General features: G+C 40.8%; 3 protein-coding genes across 3 annotated transcripts; 2 read left to right on the top strand and 1 right to left on the bottom strand.

The window, feature by feature from the left end:
* Positions 1 to 123: 123 nt before the first annotated feature.
* Positions 124 to 8,782, bottom strand: usp12a (ubiquitin specific peptidase 12a). Its single transcript, XM_037079373.1, has 9 exons — positions 8,398 to 8,782; positions 6,199 to 6,279; positions 5,887 to 6,100; positions 5,470 to 5,705; positions 5,072 to 5,148; positions 4,404 to 4,487; positions 3,599 to 3,796; positions 1,094 to 1,172; positions 124 to 996 (listed from the first exon to the last, which is right to left on the bottom strand). Exons 1-9 carry the CDS (start codon positions 8,443 to 8,445, stop codon positions 895 to 897), a joined length of 1,119 nt encoding a protein of 372 aa, XP_036935268.1. The 5' UTR covers positions 8,446 to 8,782; the 3' UTR covers positions 124 to 894.
* Positions 8,783 to 9,117: 335 nt separating this feature from the next.
* On the top strand, positions 9,118 to 11,784 carry rpl21 (ribosomal protein L21). Its single transcript, XM_037079374.1, has 6 exons — positions 9,118 to 9,199; positions 9,979 to 10,057; positions 10,193 to 10,254; positions 10,641 to 10,753; positions 11,215 to 11,365; positions 11,662 to 11,784. The coding sequence occupies exons 2-6, from the start codon at positions 9,991 to 9,993 to the stop codon at positions 11,749 to 11,751; spliced, it is 483 nt and encodes a 160-aa protein (XP_036935269.1). The 5' UTR covers positions 9,118 to 9,199; positions 9,979 to 9,990; the 3' UTR covers positions 11,752 to 11,784.
* A 6,644-nt stretch (positions 11,785 to 18,428) lies between these two features.
* On the top strand, positions 18,429 to 20,925 carry gtf3ab (general transcription factor IIIA, b). The gene is made up of 9 exons (XM_037079347.1): positions 18,429 to 18,632; positions 18,745 to 18,839; positions 18,952 to 19,048; positions 19,138 to 19,226; positions 19,323 to 19,396; positions 19,476 to 19,556; positions 19,630 to 19,862; positions 20,529 to 20,582; positions 20,668 to 20,925. The coding sequence occupies exons 1-9, from the start codon at positions 18,519 to 18,521 to the stop codon at positions 20,800 to 20,802; spliced, it is 972 nt and encodes a 323-aa protein (XP_036935242.1). The 5' UTR covers positions 18,429 to 18,518; the 3' UTR covers positions 20,803 to 20,925.
* The last annotated feature ends 26 nt before the right edge of the window (positions 20,926 to 20,951 follow it).

Below are 20,951 nucleotides of genomic sequence, written 5' to 3'. Positions count from 1 at the left end.
AAAAATAGCTCCTGTTGCAGTGGGAGAGAGCAGCTACCAGGTGGCACCGCTAAGGGGCGATGTTGAGCTGTATGAGTCATCAGTGCGCACCTGTGGGACACAAGAGAGGAGAGCACACCCTGCCTCAATCTTACTGGCTTTATTTCTTTTTCTTTAAAACAGAAAATAATCGCTTCACAACAGGCCTTTTTAAGCAAACCCTCACATTAAACTTGCCAACACCTACAAAACGGTATCAAAAGTGCACCATAGTGTTAATACATCTTCTCAAGGTCTAACATTTTTCCAATGATAATATTATCTTCTTCTTATATTTATACAAATACCATCCTGTACACTGTAGAAATATACAACCCAGTGTCACCACCCCCACCCATCCTCCTTTACACCCATGATCAAAAACATGATCCACTCAGTAAAATCCCAGTGCAGAAAAACAAACAGTGTGAGGGGCAATGACACCAGGCCAATATTACATCATATGAATTATTAAATACCCATTCAACCCCACACCCAAGGCAAAAACTAAATACGCCACTCATACGACCGACCGACCGACATCTGTACAACCCTCATTCATTGTCTTTTTTCTTAAAAACAATCTTGACACAGTTTTCATTCATTATCGTCTCATTGTCCCGGCAGCAGGGTCCAGCCAAAGTGAGGAGAGGATGAGAGGGAGGGGGAAGTAAGGGGCAGCTGGTATGTAAGGGGGGGGGGCTTCCATGGCTGAGCTGCAGCGCTGAGTGCGTAAAAAGCACAAGTATGAATTACAGCTGTTCCGGCACACACGCGAGCTGATGTGGCGCGTTAATGGTCCGCTGCTCCTCGCGAAGACGAGGGAACAGAGCACTTCTCCCGGTTTCTGTGGCGAAACGCTCGCCTCCGCCACATTTAGTCTCTGGACTGGTAAAAGAGGATGTAGCCTGACTCAGAGTTCTTGGAGATTTCAGAAGTGAGGCCGTAGAATTCCTCTATGGCCTGTGCATCGATTTTCTACAAGAACAAGACAGACGACACACAGTCGGGTAAGAAACAAATACAAGTTACTGTGGAGACTGAATCAAATGTACATACCGATGAACACACTTACCTCTACAATATCATCATCAAACAGCAGCCAGAAGTCGTGGCTTTTCACGATGGCGATGTAGTGACCCCTGTTTGGACCACTGAAAAGACACAGCAAACAGAATGAGCGCTACAGAGTAAACTTTTTACACCCTTATGTGTTTTCACTTATTTTTCTAAATCCGACTCCTGGCTGCGTAAACTGAGCAGTCGCATCTTCAACATTTATATTTGTTCATCAAGTTTGATGACCTCATGCGATTCCTGCTTTGCTCCACCCAAATTATTCCTGAGCATCTGATGTGTCAGTGTGTGTGTGCAGGGCCGTAAATAAAACAAAAACATCTGTGTAGCTGTGAACCAAACATGTTGAAATGAGAATGAATGTGATCATATAAGACCAATATTAGACTCAGGCTAGTTTAGCTTGAAAATATTTACACAAATTTACAATTAAAATGTCACTGAATCTGTGTTTGCTGCTGTAGTGAACATGCTCTTAGTGCTCTTTCTTCTATTCCAACATGAAAGCCTTAAACACTCAATACTGTGGTGTGACCTCATGATAACAGACTCTGCAACTCTTCACTACATGGTTCTCAGAACCTCTCCCAGACTCTTTCATTTGTTCATTAAAACTCACAAACGCAGTTTAAAATGTCCGACGTCTGTTTAAACCTGACTGAGCTTCAGGCACAATCCAATTGCCCAGAAACTGAGCCCTCTCGGACCTCAGTCGTACAAACTGTGATGTATTTGTGTTACCATGTCAAGTCCATGAGGCTGCAATGACCCATGGGAAGTAATAGTTCAATAAAGTAACTGTAAAGTAACTTGTCACGTGATGTGAACAATTAGTCCTTTCTCGTCTCTCTTGGGTGTCCAGACGATTTGTTTAAGTTGTTTAATGCAGCTGGACTGTGGATTTCTGTGAGGGACTCAGGTCAGATTTTCCATGACAGTCCAAAGGATGTGACTTAATGCACATTCTCGAGAGCCTCTCTCCGCTCCACTAACAGAGAGCAAGAGTAGCTAATGTTATTTTAGAAATGGAGTACTCTAACATAAACGACCAGCTTCCAGCAGAACACAGAACTCCCCCACTTATTATTGTTTATTCTGTCTGCAACTGGAAAAAGTACAAGGTCACGTCCATATTGCAATGAGTTGTTGGTCAATGTAATCAGTGAAGTCCACACCTTAAAAGGACTCCCTGGAAGTCTGCAGAAAGTCTGCTTGAGGCCCCTTGCAGGCTGGAAGAATTGTGGGTTTCCCCACAAACGCGCCTCCACAAGTCTGGACAATTGGATGCAGCCAAAACCACAGCCAGTTCCTGTACTTCTCAGTCTTTCCTTTACATGAAATGTTATCTTGAGTTCTCTTGTGTGCATAGCTTTTTTTAAATGTAACTGTGCAAATGAAAGTGGACACAAACAGGAAAAAAGCAGGGAAAGAGGAAATGGAAGTAATATTCAAAGGTCTACAGCTGGTACAGGTGATGCAGCCAAGATGACTATACTCCAAAGCTTTTAAACGAGATATCTACAGCTAACAGACACTTAAATTTAATGCTTTTCAGAACCTTTACGCTATTTTTTAACCAAACATATGAGATTTTTGGACAAATGATCTTTGTCTTATTCAAGCATTTAATATAGTATAAAGGGAGATAGCAGAGAAAGATTGTAAATGGGAATATGGTTATTAGAGTGAGTTAACTTGATCTACATTTTGTCAACAGGTAAATGCAGGTATAAAGTAAAAAGATGAATGTGTTTACATAATAAGTCTATAAAATATTTCTTGCTACTGAGACCCCACAAATTCAAATGTAAGACCACCTAAAATACTTAGAAGGTTGCATAATATTGTCATCTGAGTACACAGTCTCATGCCCTGTAGTGTGGATATGGAAATCTGCTAGTCTCACTCAGTTGAGGAAGCAGTAATGATACACTGTATGAATTGAGCGCTATCATGACTTAATGTTAGCTGAAATCCCAGATGATATATAGCCTCAAATCATGACATTAATCTCCCTGCTCTGGAAATAACCGTGGCAACAGGGAGCTGAAAAGAGAGCTAAGCTCAAAGGGAGTGGACTCAGACAGATAATTTACTTCAGTAGGACTCCTGACTCACTTTCCCGACTCCAGATACGTTTGACCTTTAAAATATACTTTCTTTAATAAATTATTTCTTTTCTGAGCCGTGAAGGGCTGGAGTCTATTTCAGTGTGCACTGTGTGGAAAGCAGGGAAACACCTTGTATAACCACAGACAGACAAACTCCCACTCACACCGGGTCAAAGCCGGTGCTGGAAGAGAAAGTACAGCCAGCGGAACAATGATAGACGAGGGTCTGTGTTTTCTCCTGATGTGATAAAAATTCTAATATACCTTTAATCTCATGCCAACAGGTTCAAATGCATTTTAATATTAGAACAATCATTGGTCTGCCTGTCTCTGGTTGCTGTGGAGACGGTTATAAGGTGTCGTATTCTGGCTGAGTGTTTGCACCTACACACCTCCCACAATGCACCACCACGGCGACCAGGTCGTAGAGCCTCTCAGGATTGGTGGCGTCCCCGGAGGTGTTGAAGAGGCGGAGCTCCAGGGGGAAGACGACGCGATAGGACAGCTTGGTGTAGCGCTGCAGCTGCTCCATGTACTTAAAGCGCTTCAGGTGCAAAGCCAAGATCATTGGCAGTTTCTTTACACGCATCCTACGTCACAAACCACACACGGAAATGCATTAACACACGTTCATTTCTAGCAGAAATCTGAAAGTCAGAGAAATCTAGGTTCATAACTATAGTCAAAGGTTTATTATAGAGGAAATTAAACCTTTAAATTAAACTGTTAAACCTTTTTCCTGTGTTTTTATGTACAAAATGTTCTATGAATCAGACTATGAATGAATTATGAACCTTCACAGTCAATAAATCTTGTTTGGTATATGACAGTGCTACTGAACTGGAGATAATGAGAAAGAACTTATTTTGAGAAAACTGCCTTTAAAGACATGTACTATCAGATTCTATACATTCAAGACAAAACATAGTGAAAACAGGAAAAATATCACCATAAAACTTTCCTAGTTGACTAATTAATTAGGACATTTGTTTTTTTGTACTACAAGTTTCAATGATGCAATTTGTGCTAATTTGCCTACATTTACAGAACAGATATCTGAACTAAAATAGACAACTAAATGTGTTTTTTGCTTTTCTGGTCTGGTCTGAGAGAAGACATGTTATGGAGGAAAAATAGCCCAAAATCACAAAATTACACAGTTTACCTGTAGAATCTGTTCTTAAACTGTATACTGACCTCTTGTGTGCCTCCTGCTTGCTTCTACATTCTTCACAGTAGTATTTGTACTCACTGCACAGTGTCTCTGTGTTACTGAAACCTCTGAGAGAAACCATAAGGACAAAATCAGTCAATATACAATTTGAAATCTATTTTTATAACTGAATGATCTAATTTTAAAACACTGCATTCTCCTCATGCAGTTTGGTGAAGGACACAGCACAGAGTGTATTTGTCACTACGCCCTCCTTAAATAGTCATGCAGGAAAAAAAAAAAGTTTTCCATGGATCCTTGAAAAGCCTGCAGCCGAATACAAACATCACCTGATAAAAGCGCTTTATGCGGTCTTCTTTTCAGCCAAATGAACACTTTACAACATTTACCTCAGTTGCAACCTCTAAAAGTGGTACTACTTTGTGTTGCATGTTCAAAACAAGTAAATCCCAAAGTCAGCCAGTCAACAGTTCACAATAGTAATGTCTGGAAGTTGTTTTTTATATAACATAACCAGTCAAGTTTGTTCACTACAATGCAAAACAAAAAGCTGCAGTAAATCCTCACTTTTGAGAGCTGGAAACATCAAATGTTTTGCACCGTTTCCAATTCATTTTCTGTCAATCAACTACTAATCCTGCTTTCTCAGAGCCAGGTGCAGCTCTGTTTATCCTACAAGTGGTTAATTTACCTGAGGCAGTGTGTGATGGAGGTATTCTGTTCTACATCCACAGAAAGGTCCAGAAAGTCCTCGTCTTTGCTGCTTATCTGTAAAGAAAATGGACATTAAAATAAGACAAAAGCAACTAAACCCAAGTGCCAGACAATTGTGTCTGTATGATTAACTTGGAATATCATAATAATGACCTCCTGTTATGGTGCAAGGGCTGTGGCCATAAGGAAGTAGAAATCCTTCTGTATGCCATTCTTGTGTATTTACTATAAATATTGTTTGCACACAGACTGACACAACTGAAAATGCAAGTTTACTAATCCCTGAAATCAACTGCAGGACTGCTTGAAAGAAAACATGTTTAAACACGACTCTGGTCACACATGGTTGAAGCCACTTAAACTTCCTCCTTGTACCGTTTCACAGGTGAGGCAGCGTGTCTCATTGGTCAGAGTGCCTTGGAAGATCTCATGGACCCAGGTGGGAGCAGGTGTGGCATTGCTGTTGTTGTTCTGGGAGTCCAATGTGCCGTTGGCAAGGCGGCCATTGGTCTTATCCTGCTTCCTCTCTTCCTGAAGCAGATCTGCGATGGTGTTGAGCAGGTAGTTCAGGAACTCGTGGGCATCCTGCTGCATGTAGTTGTCAAACAGCTCTGGGGGAGAAAGGACAGAGAGAGACTTTGGAGTCCAACATGTTCGGCAGGTACTTCAGGGTCTTATTCGCAGCCAACAATGAGAAACAAGAGTGTAAAGAATTTTAAAACACTCGATAAGCAATGATTTGACTTTGTGCTTTAGTTTATTTTCTTCCTTGGTTTATCAGTTTGCCCTTACCATTCTCCTTGCGTAGCCGTGTGATGAACTTCTTGGGTGGTATGACGCCCACTTTCCTCTTCTGGTTGGCGATACTGTGGAACAGGTCCGCGAGGCAGGTGAGCAGGTTCTCCTTCCGCCGAGGCTGACTGCGGTACGCCAAGATCTTCTCCCGAAATGGTCGGCAGAAGTACAGAGCCTGCAGCACCGAGTTGCAGTAGCAGGTGTTCCCGAACTAAAATCATATACGGCGAAGGGTAGAATTGGTGTGAGTACGAGTCAAGTGGAGATGTATTCAAAACATCGCATCTGTACAGGGCTATATTCACTTACATTGACCAGGCCAAAGTAGTGCTCATTGACCGGAAACTGCTCGGATCCAATCTCTTTCTCCAGTGCAGAGGCATTGGCGCCCTGTAAATGCGCAAATACGAAAAACTCTTACTTTATTAAACAAAACAGAACAAATACTTTGCAGATCTATTTCATGAGCCAGGTGCATAGGAGAGGGATGACCAGACAACTCCCCCACACTGCTTTTAATTGCAAAAATATATTGTCACACCTTCATCATCTTTGCCTAACGAAGGACTTGCAACTTTCCATTTTCTTAAAACAAGACATACTGTGTAAGTCCAGCTGGCATTTTGAACTAAACGATGTCACACTAATGCCACAACTAAATCAGGAAATGATTGCTTAATCAGATGGTGGCAGCTTGCCATTTTTAATCTTACTTGTTGCTGGAAACAAAGGGGAAAAAATGGGTCCTTAAAAATAGCATTCTACTGATACTCTCTGGGCCAAAGCAGAAAATGATATTAACAAGTAAAGAATTCCTATATTAATACATCACCTGATATACACATCTCTTTCTAATGAGCCCTCATATGCAGTTATCAAACAGTTGGGTCAAGGACATGTAACACAGGCTGAATACGAGGGATGTGACGATAAAATTGTTAAGCGATATTACCGATAAAAAAAGTTGAATGTGGCGGATTTTCATCATCAGGGTGATTGTGAATCGAGATAATAGTGAATATCTTTACATGAATGACTTGAAAAAGCCTTTTAGCTGGCTGACATACATTTCTCTATCGGTTTCCTGATTTGATTTGATTTGAATTGCCTAAACTTGTCACCATGGCTGGAGGGCATGGCTTGCACATTGTATCTTCCACAAAAAACAAGTTAGATCAGGTGTGTAAAAATAGGGTGGATTGCAAACTTTAAAAAAATGACGAGGGAGGGGTGAGGTTACCAAAAGTTATTTATCCGTCATTGTACAGTATGACTTTGGATTACTTATTTAAGATTATTTGTTTTTCAGTAAAAAAGATGTGTCTTATTATTTGTTTCCTAACAAAATGTAATGATTAAATTGAGTCGAGTATGTTAACATGCAATTTGAGGTTTAATTTTTAAGAACACTGGGATGATCACTGGGATAATATTGTGAATCAAAATTATGTTGGATAAGATAATGGTCTTGAAATTTTCATGCTGTCTGTCATATGTCTTACAGGATACTTTACAATAAAAACAACAACCTGTATTGTCTTAAATAACATCAGTGTATTGAAACAGTTAATTTCACTGTGATAGGCCAATATCAGCTGTTAATATTCACTTCAAAACATCAAGACTAATTATTTCTCCTAGTAACTCCACTCTTCCTTTTTATGCCATTACAACTAAAAGCATACAGCATTTTAAACTGACTAACGTTCAGGTTGCCAGAAGGCATCTAAAAAAGGTAAAACTCGTCTAAGATTACTAAAATGACACGTATCACAATAGAAAATATCGAAGCGAAGAGCTGTTTAAAGTTAGCACAGCAGTCGATGGCTGGTTGGGGGAAACGCATAGCCCTGTAACATGATTATATAAGGATTAATAGAGCGGGTTGTAATATTGTATACAGCACAAAACTGTGCAGAGTGGACGTGCACCTGGAACGGGTCCACAACTGCGCAGCTAATGATAAACCATGTCGTCATTGCCTGCGTTAATAAGATCTGGTAGTTTGTCAGAGGCCAACACGCCTACTTAGCCTTTCCCACAGTTTATGTTACATACACATACCGCAGATTAATCGTATCCCTATCTCTGAAGTCACCTATTGCCCAGCTGCGGTCCAGTTATTGGTAAGCTGCAACACTGGTTTAGCTTGAGTTACCTTCACGTTAGCTAGCTAGCTGAGAATCCCAGCTGCAGCAGGTGCACTGTCACCGTACTCAGTGAAGCTGTGATAAATTTGACCCAATAAGTCGTCAAGACATGAGTTAAAACGAAGTCAACGAGAGCCTGTGTCCATCTACAGGCGTTAACAAGAGGAGCAGAGCGGAGAAGGCAGTGGGTGGCTGCGGGGCTTTGCTATGGTCGGAAAACTGCTTGGCTAGCACAGACCCCAGAATTAACTGCTTTCATTTCTAATTCAACGGCTGAAATGCCAATAACAGTACAGCCACGGTTTCCTTATCACCCAATAGCCTGACTAATGTCAGTAGAAGACTGCCGTGCACTTACCATGGTACAAAAAGAGGCAAATTTGGAGACTGTCATTAGGATTTCCATTCGGCTAGCGCCATCTTCCACCACACAGCCGCGCGCTGACAAGACTGGGCTGGCTCCCCTCGTGAGAGCAAGCAGGCGATTCTGCTGAGCTCGCGACAGAAAGTCCAACAGCTCAAGAAAAAAACGGGAGCATTCCCTTGTCACTACTTCCGTCTTCGTTTAATCGAGGTCGGTAAAGATGATCGCCTGTCTTTTGCCTATGAGTGCAGCATTCCAATTCCCAGAGAGGCGCATCTGCCAAAGCCAAATTGAGTAATGTCAAAATATCTTACAAGGTAGCTGTCAATTGCATCAACACTTTAAAGGTTTGCCGTGCTCTAGTTTTGCGCATGCGTATCACCACAGACTCTGAGGGTGATATAACAGTTTAGAGCAGCGTACAGACCCTGACATTTGTTCAGATGTTAACGAAGAAAAAAATGTAAGGGGGAAAAAACTGACAAAACAACACAAAAACACTAACGAGAAATATTATTTTAATGGAGCCGCGTTACATACTTTTTCTTTCTTACACTTTTTAGTATACTAAAATAAACCGTCAAAAAATAAAGTTAACCTTATCGATCCATTAAAGTGAATGGGGTTATTACTCTATAATTTGTAAATTAGCTGATTCTGGATCTGCTTGCCTTTAGCGGCACAATTATTCTGTTCAGGCAACTTCGCGGCCTGCCTCTATTCTACTTCACAAGGCGGAGTTTGGGGGCCTCTGATCTCTCTTTCCGCCGTACCCGCCATCTTGTATAGACCGGGGGTAAGATCCTCTCCGTCTTAAAATGTTGTTTTCTACTTTATTATCGTATCATTCGTACATAATTACGTTAACTTACTCATCGTAGCTCTTGTGCTACACCGATGCGGTTTAAAGTAGCCCGAAAAAACGTTCAGTAGACTGATAATATCCGTTCAGTGTGAGCAGGATCAGCAGCGTGGCTCTCCATGTGGGCCTAGCAGGCAGCGAGACGTTTAATAGAAGCAGTTATTTTTCCTCTGAACACGCACTTCACGGCTGTAATGCAGCTTAACGCGGCATTTGTCGTGGTTATAAGGTCGTTTTCCCCATTGTTAAATGGTCGATATGGTGCTGGCTAACAATATAGAGGAACCTGCGTCTGGTATTTATATGACGCTAGCCTGTACTGCAGCATGTACCCTGGTAGAAATTAGCAGCTTTGTGAGATTCTGCTGAAATGGATCCATCAGAAATCAGCCTTGTCTTATTTCTCGTGTGTGTGCCTTGGGAATATATCTAACACTTTTGGGTGTCACTCGTTTGGATCTGTTGTACACGCGAAGAGCTAAGATTTGGCCTGACAGCTACTTCTGTTGGCGTGTATGAGTTGACATGGTGCATCCATCTAGTTTAATGGAACTATTGTAACATGTTCTTTCATACAATAATTTGTGTATGACCTCTGAATATGACAGATCCCCTGAATTCACATTGCAATGTAGTGCGTTGATGACAATATAACAGTTATGATTGTCCTGTTTGATTAAATGCATGGCATGTTAACATGTTATTTCTCTCAGTAATCAGGCATCATGACGAACACCAGAGGCAAGAGGAGGGGGACGAGGTACATGTTTAGCAGGCAGTTCCGCAAACATGGTGAGTAATAATCATTCATCAACTATCAAAGCAAGCTCTAATCAATTTATCTGTAGAAAACTGTTTTATATATGATTGAACATTGTCAAAGCCGTGCAAAATAATACAACTCGATCTCCTTCGTTTACTTCAAAGGCCCAATTCCTCTGTCCACATACATGCGCATCTACAGGAAGGGTGACATTGTTGACATCAAGGTAAGACATGTTGACTAGTGTCCTTATTTGGGTGATCATTAAGTCAAACTGCAATGATGTAAACAGGATTGATAATTGGCAAACATGCCTGGGTAGAATAGCATGAATTCAGATGTGCAAGCATTTAACATTTTCAGGAAACAAGATCTTGTACCTTGGTTGTCCATGATTGAACACACATTCCCAAATATCAGCGTGGCATTGCAGTGAAGTCGTCAACTGATTCAAATATTTAACCTGAGCTCATAGTGGAACTTAACAAATCAGACTAATTGGGGCAATTATGGTTTGTAGTGCTGTCAGTGATATTAATATGGTAAAAAGGAAACTATGTTGTCGCTGTGTGTATACACATTGTTATATTGATGCATGTGATTTCTTTTCAGGGCACGGGTACCATTCAAAAAGGAATGCCTCACAAGTGCTACCATGGCAAGACAGGACGTGTTTACAACGTAACCCAACATGCTGTTGGCATCATTGTCAACAAGCAGGTCAAGTAAGTAGGAAGTGGCATTTATCTTGTGACATATTTAAATGTGTAAACTTTGGCCTGGCACACACACAGAACTTAAAACTTCTCCAATCTACTTTATATTCTTGTAGGACTAAAACAATGATAAAGACAATTAAACAATTTGTGACGAGTGCACACCTAACAATCACTCAGTAGTCATTGTGCTGACTTCAGTATTTTGATGTGTGCTTGCTCTTACGCTTCACCTAAAGTGGGGGTGTTACCCCATTTTCACTTTGCCACCAGGGCTGTTTATGTCCTGAGTGGTCATTCACATGGGGGAAAGCATTTCATCCTTAAGCACCTCAATCTAACTCCTGTTTGACCTGAGGTTGCACTGAGGAGACAGCAAAGCAGTGCAGATTTCGAAACATTATTTTGATAAGCTAGCTGGACATTTGTTGTGTTTGATATGAATCTCTTCATTCTTTTGGCTCTCGCAGGGGCAAGATCCTGGCCAAGAGGATTAACGTGCGCATTGAGCATGTGAAGCACTCAAAGAGCAGGGACAGTTTCCTGCAGCGCGTCAAGGCGAACGAGGCCAAGAAGATGGAGGCCAAGCAGAAGGGCAGCTGGGTGGAACTTAAGCGCCAGGTATGAAATGATTCAAGTTGCTTGTTTTATTTTTATTGTGGATATTTTGAAATGTTAAAATCAGACTAAAAATCTTCAGGACAACCTGAGACATTAACAACCTTTTGTGTACATCAAATTAAATCCATCAATAATTTTTAGGTATGAAAGAGTCTTAAAAGTGTAGTCATATTAAATAGCTGTATCTCTACATTCCACAGAAATAGCCTGCCTGTTTTAATCTTTATGTATTTGTACATTTTTCTTTATGGTTGATTATTTGATTGCCTAAAAATCCCTCTTTCTTGTCTGTACAGCCTGCTCCTCCCCGTGATGCTCACTTCGTCAGCACCAAGAAGAACGTGCCACAGCTGCTTGAGCCCATCCCCTACGAGTTCATGGCATAAAGAGCTCAATAAAATAAAAACATTTGTACACACGCTTCTCGTCATGTTGTCTTCTGTTCATGCATTCTGAATGTTTGATTGTCCTGATGTGCGGTCACTCGGTGATGATCCTCCTCCTTTGATTTCTAAATGAAACCAAATGCACTTTTTCATTTCACCGGCGATCTGAGAGTGACTTGAACATGTCACAAGCATTTTACAACCTCGCACCCCTTATACCTGTCACCACATGGGTGTTTTCCACTAAACATATTTTGATAATTGAGGTAAAGCACAGGTCTAAACAATACAATCGGCTTTGGCTAATTCTTAACAAGCTGCATCAAGGTGATGGTGTTTAACCCATTAATATTGTGTGTAATTTCCACTTTAATGTTGAGGGAAAAAAGGGGGCTATCCCACGTTCTGACTGATATATGTATGATGCTGACTCAATGATGCCGTTTTAATTGATGCACCGTTAATAAAGTCTTGTGCATGGTTTTATAATCATTGTTCTCCATAATTCTGGCTGGTGTGCGACATGTTATTTCAACAGGTAGCTCAGTCAGTTTGCTAGACAGCATGAGTTTGTGATAACTGTCCCCAGTGGTAGGTGGGATTAACAGGTTTAAATGCATGTTGTCCAAACTATATGCACTATAAATGCTGATATAACTTGATATATTACTCTTTACATCATATGTCGAGAACATGAGCCACAGCCACTGCACCTAATTTGCATCACAGACCAGCTGTTGCTTGGTGTTTGGCAAGTTAATTTACAAATGGACTCCAGGTCAGGAGTGGCATGTTGGATCAGAGCAACTCAACCCCATTGGAAGATATAAAGTATAAATCAGTCCCATCAATGTTGTGGATCATATCACAGGTAGTGCACTAGGTGGCAGTATGCACCATAATATGGGTTGAGTTTGTTACAAACATTTGGCCCCTCTGTACAGACTTACTGTACAATACTATACTAAGATGTTAATAGAACTAAGGAGTATTACTTTTGTGCTTTATTGACTTTTCATTGACGTTTTAGATATGATATGGTTAACCTTTGACTTGTCAAAACTGTAGTTGACAGGTTTTTGTGTTGAGCAGACAATGATTCAGCAGTTTCCCCCGGATGACTTTAAAGTTCCCTTACCACCTCTATGTAGGGGCATATTGTGGGAATAAACTATTTTTTATTTGTCTTGCACTTTGGTCATTTCTGATTGTTCAAAACTTAATTATATATCCTCCAAAAGTATGATTATAAAAAAAATGCTTTCCTCACTTCTCACTTTTTGAAATTCCCAGAATTGTTTTGAGCAGCCAAATCTCTGTTTTGTATTATAAAAACCTACAGTTAGCAAGTCATAATTAGAAAAATAACATTTGCATTAGCCTCTAGTATCCTGTTGTGTTTCATTATCGCTTGCAGTGGAAAGAACATTCTCCTCATTTAAAAACATTAAAACAGAAGTTAAAGTTCTATCAGTTTTGATGCCAAGCCCGTACTTATCTCACTGCTCTTATAGTGTTCCTGAATATTGCACTTTTAACTAGTTCAAATTCTCAGTCTAAACACGCATAAGCTACATGTATAGCATACCATTCTATAATGATATGTAACTGTACCATATCTGTGTCACTGCTGCAATAACTGTAAAAGCAGCGCCTTCATCGTGAACTTTTTAACTGTTTATTTCTGAATAAGTGGACAAATTTAATATAATTTAAAATGTGCTCCCTTATAGTGGTTCACCATTTAACAAAAACCAACCGAAAACCAAGAAGTACATTATTGTTTTATTATTTTTTTGCTACGACTTTGCAGCACAGTGTGTGTCTTGGTGGTTGTGTGTGTAAGTGTGTCTGGACCACTTGATGTGTGTGCTGTTTAATCAGTGGAGGCTGAATGGCTGGCTGGTTATGTGACAAATAGGTTATCTCAACGCACCTCAGTACTTTACCCAATATTTACACGAATTAGCAGCAGTTTACGGAGATAGGGCCAGCAGCTGACAGGATGAAGTCTGAGTGTGTGTATGTGAGTGTGTGTGTGTGTGTGAGAGAGAGAGAGAGAGAGAGAGAATTACTCTGAGGATTAGATTTCATTTCTGTGGAAGTAGTATTTTTCTATAGGAAGTAAATATACACAGAATGAGTGTTCATGATCTTTTGGAACACGGAGTTGAGACAAACCTGCAGAGGTTGTCTTCCTTCACCCTCATAACCCTGCAGGCCTGAGGTCAGGGAATTCAGACCCAGTCTTATCAGGACAGAGTAATAAGTATCCAACAACCTGATGAGGGGAAACCAGGCAGAAACAGATGTAGAAATAAAATGCAATCAATCAGCGAGCCGGATGGCAGCCAAAGCCCTTGGTATTGATCCGCAAGGGCCTGGATTTTTCTTGTAGTATCTAGATAAGGTGAATATGCCTCTAAGTTTTTGTATGTTTTCCCAAATGTGATTGCTTACTATGGATTTGAAATAATTTATAAGCCATTTCTACTGCTTTTCTCCCCTGATTTTTATCTGACTATCCCATTATGGTTCCATAATGATGTTTAAACCAACCTATATCTACAGTAAGTCCTTTGTGTGTGTGTGTGTGTGTGTGTGTGTGTTCTCACAGACACACCACAGTGTCATGTGTGGCACTGACTCATGGAAGTTACTGATTGAAGGAACATAAAGTAAACAGAGAAGGAGAGAGAAAGCAAGCGGGAGGGAGGGAGGAGGGCAGAAAGACGGGGCTTGTGGATACAAGCCATGGAGCACTATGAACTCCTTAATCACACACGTTTGACACACACTGATTGAGTCTGACAGCTCAGCCTGCGGCTCAGAGCAGCCGTATCGACCCGCCGCGTTACATATTAACCACAAACAGTAGATCATTGGACACGGCTCGGTCCAAGAGGAGCTGTGTGTGTTAACGTTGCACAAAATTAAAAACTTTACATTTATCAGCCATACCACATCATAGTATTAAAGGGCAGGTTCACCAAAACTACAAATACACATGATTTTTTTTATTTTATGTTTTTGGGCCCATTCCTGAGCCCCTGTTATGAAATATCTGATTCTGTGATTTCTGCCTCCAATGGAGATGAATAGATTTTCATTTGTGGTGCTCAAAGCATTGAAACATTTCAACAGCAAATGACTGTTGTTTCACACACCTCAGTGCAACTTGTTTGTCTTGAGTCTTTGTCTTGTCTTATTGTCTACCAAAGAAATAGTCCCTCAAAAAGTATTGTGTGGTTTATCCAGAGCAGAGGTGCCCTAAACATTTGGCCTTGGAGGGTCAGAACTGAAACTTAACAATGGGCCTTGGCCTAAAAGCGAGCACTTATTGTACTGTAAAAATGCAACATGGTAGGAGCCCTTAATTGACTGACTTCCTGGATGAAATGTGACTCTCATGAGGAATAATAGGGATTGTAGACATTTGAAGATGTTTTTATATGTTATTTTATGTGTGTGTGTGTGTATATATGTGTGACGGGAAACAGGGTAAGAGACATGCAGCAAAGGGACTGGGCCCGGAGTCGAACCCAGGTCCACTACAGAGCCTCGGCACATTGGACGCACGCACTACCAACTGAGCTAAGCGGCACCCCATTATAATTATTTAGGTTTTTTTTGCTAGGTTTTACCTCTTGCAGGCTGAATTAACCCAGGCCTTAACGCTGGACAGCCCTGATCTAGGGTTACCAGGACTCTCCTCTTTTTTTAGAAGGTGGTTTTGCGTTTTTTTTTTTTTTTTTTAATGTCAAAAGAAGAGAATTGTTGTGGAAGGAGTACTCCAATCCTTTATTCAAGCAAAGAGAAAACTTGACTTCAAAGGGGCACTAAGTAGTTATAAGAAATGTGTGTTCATATCTTTACAATATTGATAAGGTAATAATAGAAAGTATTTGAAATATTTCCATTATAAACAAGCCGTCCTCTGCAGGGAAGTAGGTCCTCAACGCAGTGTTTGAAGACAGGAAGTAACCGAGAAGGTTGTTTTGATCAACATTTTCAACATTTGATTACTGTGACATAAAACCTGAATGCAGTGCAGTAAATTGTCCTAATGAAGTGGAGTCGAAGTACATCAAATTACAATTACCCCGGAATTCTACTTTAGAAAAGTACCTGAATAAATGTTAAGTGTTAGTTTCACCATTTTGCTGTGAGCACAACCTAGGATTTTCCATGAATTTACATTGTATCGTGGTGAGATCTTTCAGAAAACCTACAGGGAGTGAGTTTGAAAATGAAGTTGGAGCCAACCCTTCAAACTCTCCTCTCCTTATCTCACCATCTCTCGTACTCTCCTACATCTTGAAGAAAACAGGACCTCAGCGGTCTTAGAAGTAATATTTGTGACTGTGATGCAAGTGTGGGTGTGACAGTGTGTGTCCACATGATGTGTGTGTGTGTGTGTGTGTTTGGGATAGGCCTGAAGGTTTCTGACAAAAGGCACAGGGAAAACCCAGTGCAGGCCAAACAGAGTGCATGCTGTATCTCTGTGTGTGATAGGTGTGGTGATAGAGTTTGTGTGGTTATCAGAGATGGAGGAGGGGGGAGGAGGCATGGTCATATATGTGGATATTGGGCCAGCTGTATTGATCCTGGACCTGACAGCAGAGGTGGAGGGAAGGCCGGATGAAAAGAGGAGGAGGCTGATAACCGTGTCAACTGACCCAGGCATGCTTACCTGAAGCGTGGGAGGGCACCGAGTTAACGCCCAACAGGCTCTCAATAGGCCTTATTCACAAAAGTCAGTCAAAGGTTTCACATGAGAGCATGGCATGGGTGCACAGGGTGATCTCTAATGTTTAGACAAGAAGATAGTGATGTTGGATTGTCAGACACTGCCTTTTTTCGCTCTAAAACTGGCCTATGTGACTTTTGAAAGCAAAATTGAAACGCTGAGTTCATAAACAAACTAAAACACATCCTTGCTCAGTTCAACACACTATGGACACATATTGTTTTTAAATTATTGGATTAGTTCAATCTTGTTTTTAACGGAGAAGGTACAGTTGTTGACTGTAAAATCTGTGCCACAGCTGCTGGTAATTTACCGTAAAGTTGAACTTGCAATAAAATACCCTAAAAAAAATTCTTAAAATACTTACTGTAAGCAGGTTCATTACGACAGTTCTCCATAGTAATTAACAAAACAGTTCTCAACTGAAATTTCCGGTTTGCCAAATAAGCGTACCATAACATCACAGTATTGTTTCAGATGAAATTCTGTCAACCACAGCTGCTGGTAATTTATTGTTAATATTAGAATTGAACTAGTTAGTTTGGTAATTTGGTCCAAGTTTTAATGTTAGCATTTAGGCCTATCTTGATTTAAAGTAAGACTAACTTTTAAATGAAGAAATAGCACAGTCTTCTTCTAAAAACTGAAAAGTAAATTGCATAAATAGGCTAATTACACACACTATATCAGGTTGACATACAAGAGTTTTAGCTTCTTCAGCCTTTGGCTACTTGATCTGGTATGGTGGCTAATATTAGCTCACATTAGCATTTAACCAGGAGGCCTATAAAGCTAGTGTTGCATATTGGTAAAATCTTTCATGTTTGAATTTCTGACAACGTTGACAAACATTGACTTAAAGCAAGACTATCAACTTTTAAAAGAAGAAATAACCCAGTCTTCCTCTAACAATGGAAATGATTAATTCATAAATAGGCTAATAAAACCCACCACTCAGCTACTTAGTCTGGTGTGACCTTATGGGTGCTAATGTTAGCCAACTTAGAGAGATATTGCTGAGTAACTTAGGCAGGCAATGAGTCATTGTTTCTTGTTTTTATGACTCTTCTCTCCTTGTGCCACTGCTGTGTATGTTTTAGCATTTACTATGATCCTATATAATTGTCGCTTGTGGCTACTATACAGCTAAAGTTAGCATAGCTTTAATGACCTTAATGAACCTTAAGTTTGCTGTTAGCAGAACATATAAAGCTGTAGCGGCAACACATTTAGCCTATCGAATTGAGGCGTTTCATTGCTCATGAATTAAAATGCCCCATTTTTATGGGAAGGAATTTGTTAATTCTTCTTTAAAAAGTTTTAACTGCCGTTGATTCTCTCAGGTTTGCGGGTCACAAACTTGTCTACTTACGGTCACAGGGGATCTCTCTCAGAGCCGAGATCTGACAACAATAAATCTCAGCTATCGGAAAACAGTATTGGAGGGCTGATAAGACTGAGATTAGAGCAGTAAATTCTGTGAGTGTGTGTGTGATTAATGGAGACAGACAGTCGCCTCTCTCCCTGCTTGCGCGCCACACACAACAGATCAACAGATAGGGACACACTGAAAGGAGCCTGGGTGACGTTTTTAAAACCCGAAATCAATCAATGAGGAGGAACGAGTCACGGACGTTTATAATGTTTGAGTATCAATAGGATCACTATTATAGTCAGGGGCCTAAATCATTTTCTGGCATCCTGCACCTGTATTACAATCCTGCACAGCTGGGAGAAGGTAACAGTGCCCATTGAGCAGAATGGAGCTCTGTTGAAAGTGTGTGAACTTAAATCAAAAAAGGAAATTCATCAGTTTTAGTGAGGCGTTTAAATACCAAATCATGTTATTTTTCAGTTCAATGTAGCAGGACTCCCCCTTTCTTGCTCTAATTGGTACATTCCAATAAGATAAATTAAGCACAGGTGAGCAGCTGGTTGTAGGTCAGTAAGTGTCCTGCCCCTTTGTTACAAGTTTTGTCTGTGACCACAGCACCACATCTGACATCTCTTATTAAAGATGGGGGAGAGGTTGCAAAGCCAAAAAAGCTATGTTTGCTCCTTTTTTGATTGTAAAGCCAAGTTCAGTAAGTCATGGAAGCTAGAGGCTCACCTCTGCAAACACACGGGACTGGTAAGTGGCTCCAACCAGCTGGGAGCCAAACAGAACAATGAGAAAAGTGGACACATCACAACAGCTGATTGTCTGTCCTTTTTAACAACTGTCCCCCCACCCCTCACCTCAGAAACCATTCTCCTGTGAGAACTGTGACAAGAGCTTTTGCACCCGCTATCAGCTCTCCAGACATGAGCTCAGTCACAGTGGGGAAAAGCCGCACAAGTAAGCCGACCTGGTTCCTGCATTTTTTATTTATTTATTTTATTTATTTGCGAGAATAGCAGCATGTCATCCCTGTTTTTCTGTCTGAACTGTTTCCTGCTCTGGGCTCCAGGTGTGTGGCTGACGGGTGCTCCGAAGCCTTCGTCACAACAACGAGCTTGAAGACCCACATGGCTCGAGTGCACCAGCGCCAGAAGAAGCAATATAAAGTACAACAATCCTGTTTTCTCATGTGCCTTTTTGTTTTTCTCCAGATTTTGTGATAAGCAGTCTTCTCGTCATCTTTGTTTTCTTTCAGTGTGATCATCAGGGCTGTGGAAAGTCTTTCAACAAGAGGAACCAGCTGAAAGCCCATCAGTGTGAGCACCAGCAGATTCTGCCGTTTCAGTGAGTTTTTAAACATCTGAGGCAATAATAATTGCACATTTTTATGTGCACGACCATCTCAAATCACTCCTATGCATCTTTTTTTTTTTCATGTAGCTGTTCTTTCAATGGCTGCACAAGAGAATTTCCCAGTCATGGAAAGCTGAAGCATCACGAGAAAATGCATGCAGGTTGGTTGCTCATAATGCTTTACTTCCTATTTTTATTTTTAATATGGTGTTTAACCCTGAAGAATTCTCTCTATTACAGGTTACCCCTGTGAGAATGAAGCATGTCCTTTTCAGGGAAAGACGTGGACAGAATATCAAAAGCACAGAAAAGCACACAGAGGTATAACGGTGAATTGCCTACTGCGTTTCTCACACGCTGCTGAATCTTGTTTTAATGGCTTCTTTGTTCTCAGTCAAGTTGCCGTGTGAAGACTGCAAGAAGGTGTTTAACAACTCCTGGTTCTTGCGCCAGCACAAGCTTTACGTCCACTCCTGGGAGAAGGGGAAGCTGTCGTGCCCCAGACAAGGGTGCGGTAAACAGTTCACCCGTTGCTTCAACCTGGAGAGCCATGTACTGGGAGACCATGAGGGGAAGAAGCCCTTCAGCTGTGCCTTTGCTGGCTGTGGGAAGAGCTTCGCCATGAAGGTAAACATGACCGATTTGATATTACATGTGTTTGGTTAAATCACAAACCTTCTCAAATTAGTGGAATCCTTGTCTTGCTTTTTTGGCCTTTGTCTGCTAAAGGTTTTTGGTAAATGTATTTGGACATGCCACTGCAACCCTGAAACAAGTGGATTATTTTCCTCCAGTGATGTTGCTTGTTGGCAAAGCATTGTGGGTAATGTGGGTGTCAGGTTTTGAAAACTGATCTTGAATTTCTCTACTAACACTGTTGGATATCTTTTTCTATTCAACATATTTGTCCTACCTTTCAAAACCTGGCACCTACATTACCCACAATGCAATTTGGCCACTGAGTGACATCACTGGAGGCAATTCATCAGATTACATGCAGCTTCCTCTAGAGCCCTAAAAGGATTTATAATCTTTCACATACAGTAGCACTTCCTAAGACCTATAAAATCAGAGTTGCTCCTTAAGTCGGCATTTCTTTGATGCAATATGTCAAGTTTACTTGGATTATCCATATTCAGCTGTGATTTGAGCTTGTTTTGTGGCACATTTTTAAAAAATTGAGCATATTAAACACTAACTCGCTATACAAGTGACAGACACCACTAGAAGTGATGCGTTTTTTTGTTTTTTTGACTTCTTAAATTGCTGGTAACTGATCCCATTGTTAATCAGGAAAGCCTGTGGCGACATGGAGTGGTGCACGACCCAGCAAAGCAAAAGCTGAAGGTAAAGTGTCCTTGTCGGGTTTTTTTTTTTTTTTTTTTTTTTTTTTTGTATCATGTACGGTTGTTTCAGTTTGTTCTTCTTTCAGAAACTGCGCCCTACAAAGAATCTGCCCTGGCGTAAGGCCCTGCAGGCCAGACTGGCAGCTGAAGCCAATCAGAGCGAGACCAACAAGCTTGCTGCAAGGCTGCGCAAAACAACTTTAAAGGATAACAAATCTTGAGGGGCATTACATATGAATATCTGCTTGGTTTTGTTCATTAATGGTGAAATAAATCACATAATATTTCTGTTTGAGTTTTTTGTTCAGGCATGTACGAAATAAAGCCTCGTTAATGCAGCACAATCCTTCTGTGACTCAGTTACTGTTAA

The sequence above is a fragment of the Acanthopagrus latus genome, chromosome 19, assembly GCF_904848185.1.
Source record: "Acanthopagrus latus isolate v.2019 chromosome 19, fAcaLat1.1, whole genome shotgun sequence".
Classification (NCBI taxonomy): domain Eukaryota; kingdom Metazoa; phylum Chordata; class Actinopteri; order Spariformes; family Sparidae; genus Acanthopagrus; species Acanthopagrus latus.
This window is presented reverse-complemented; position numbering and strand designations above follow the sequence as displayed.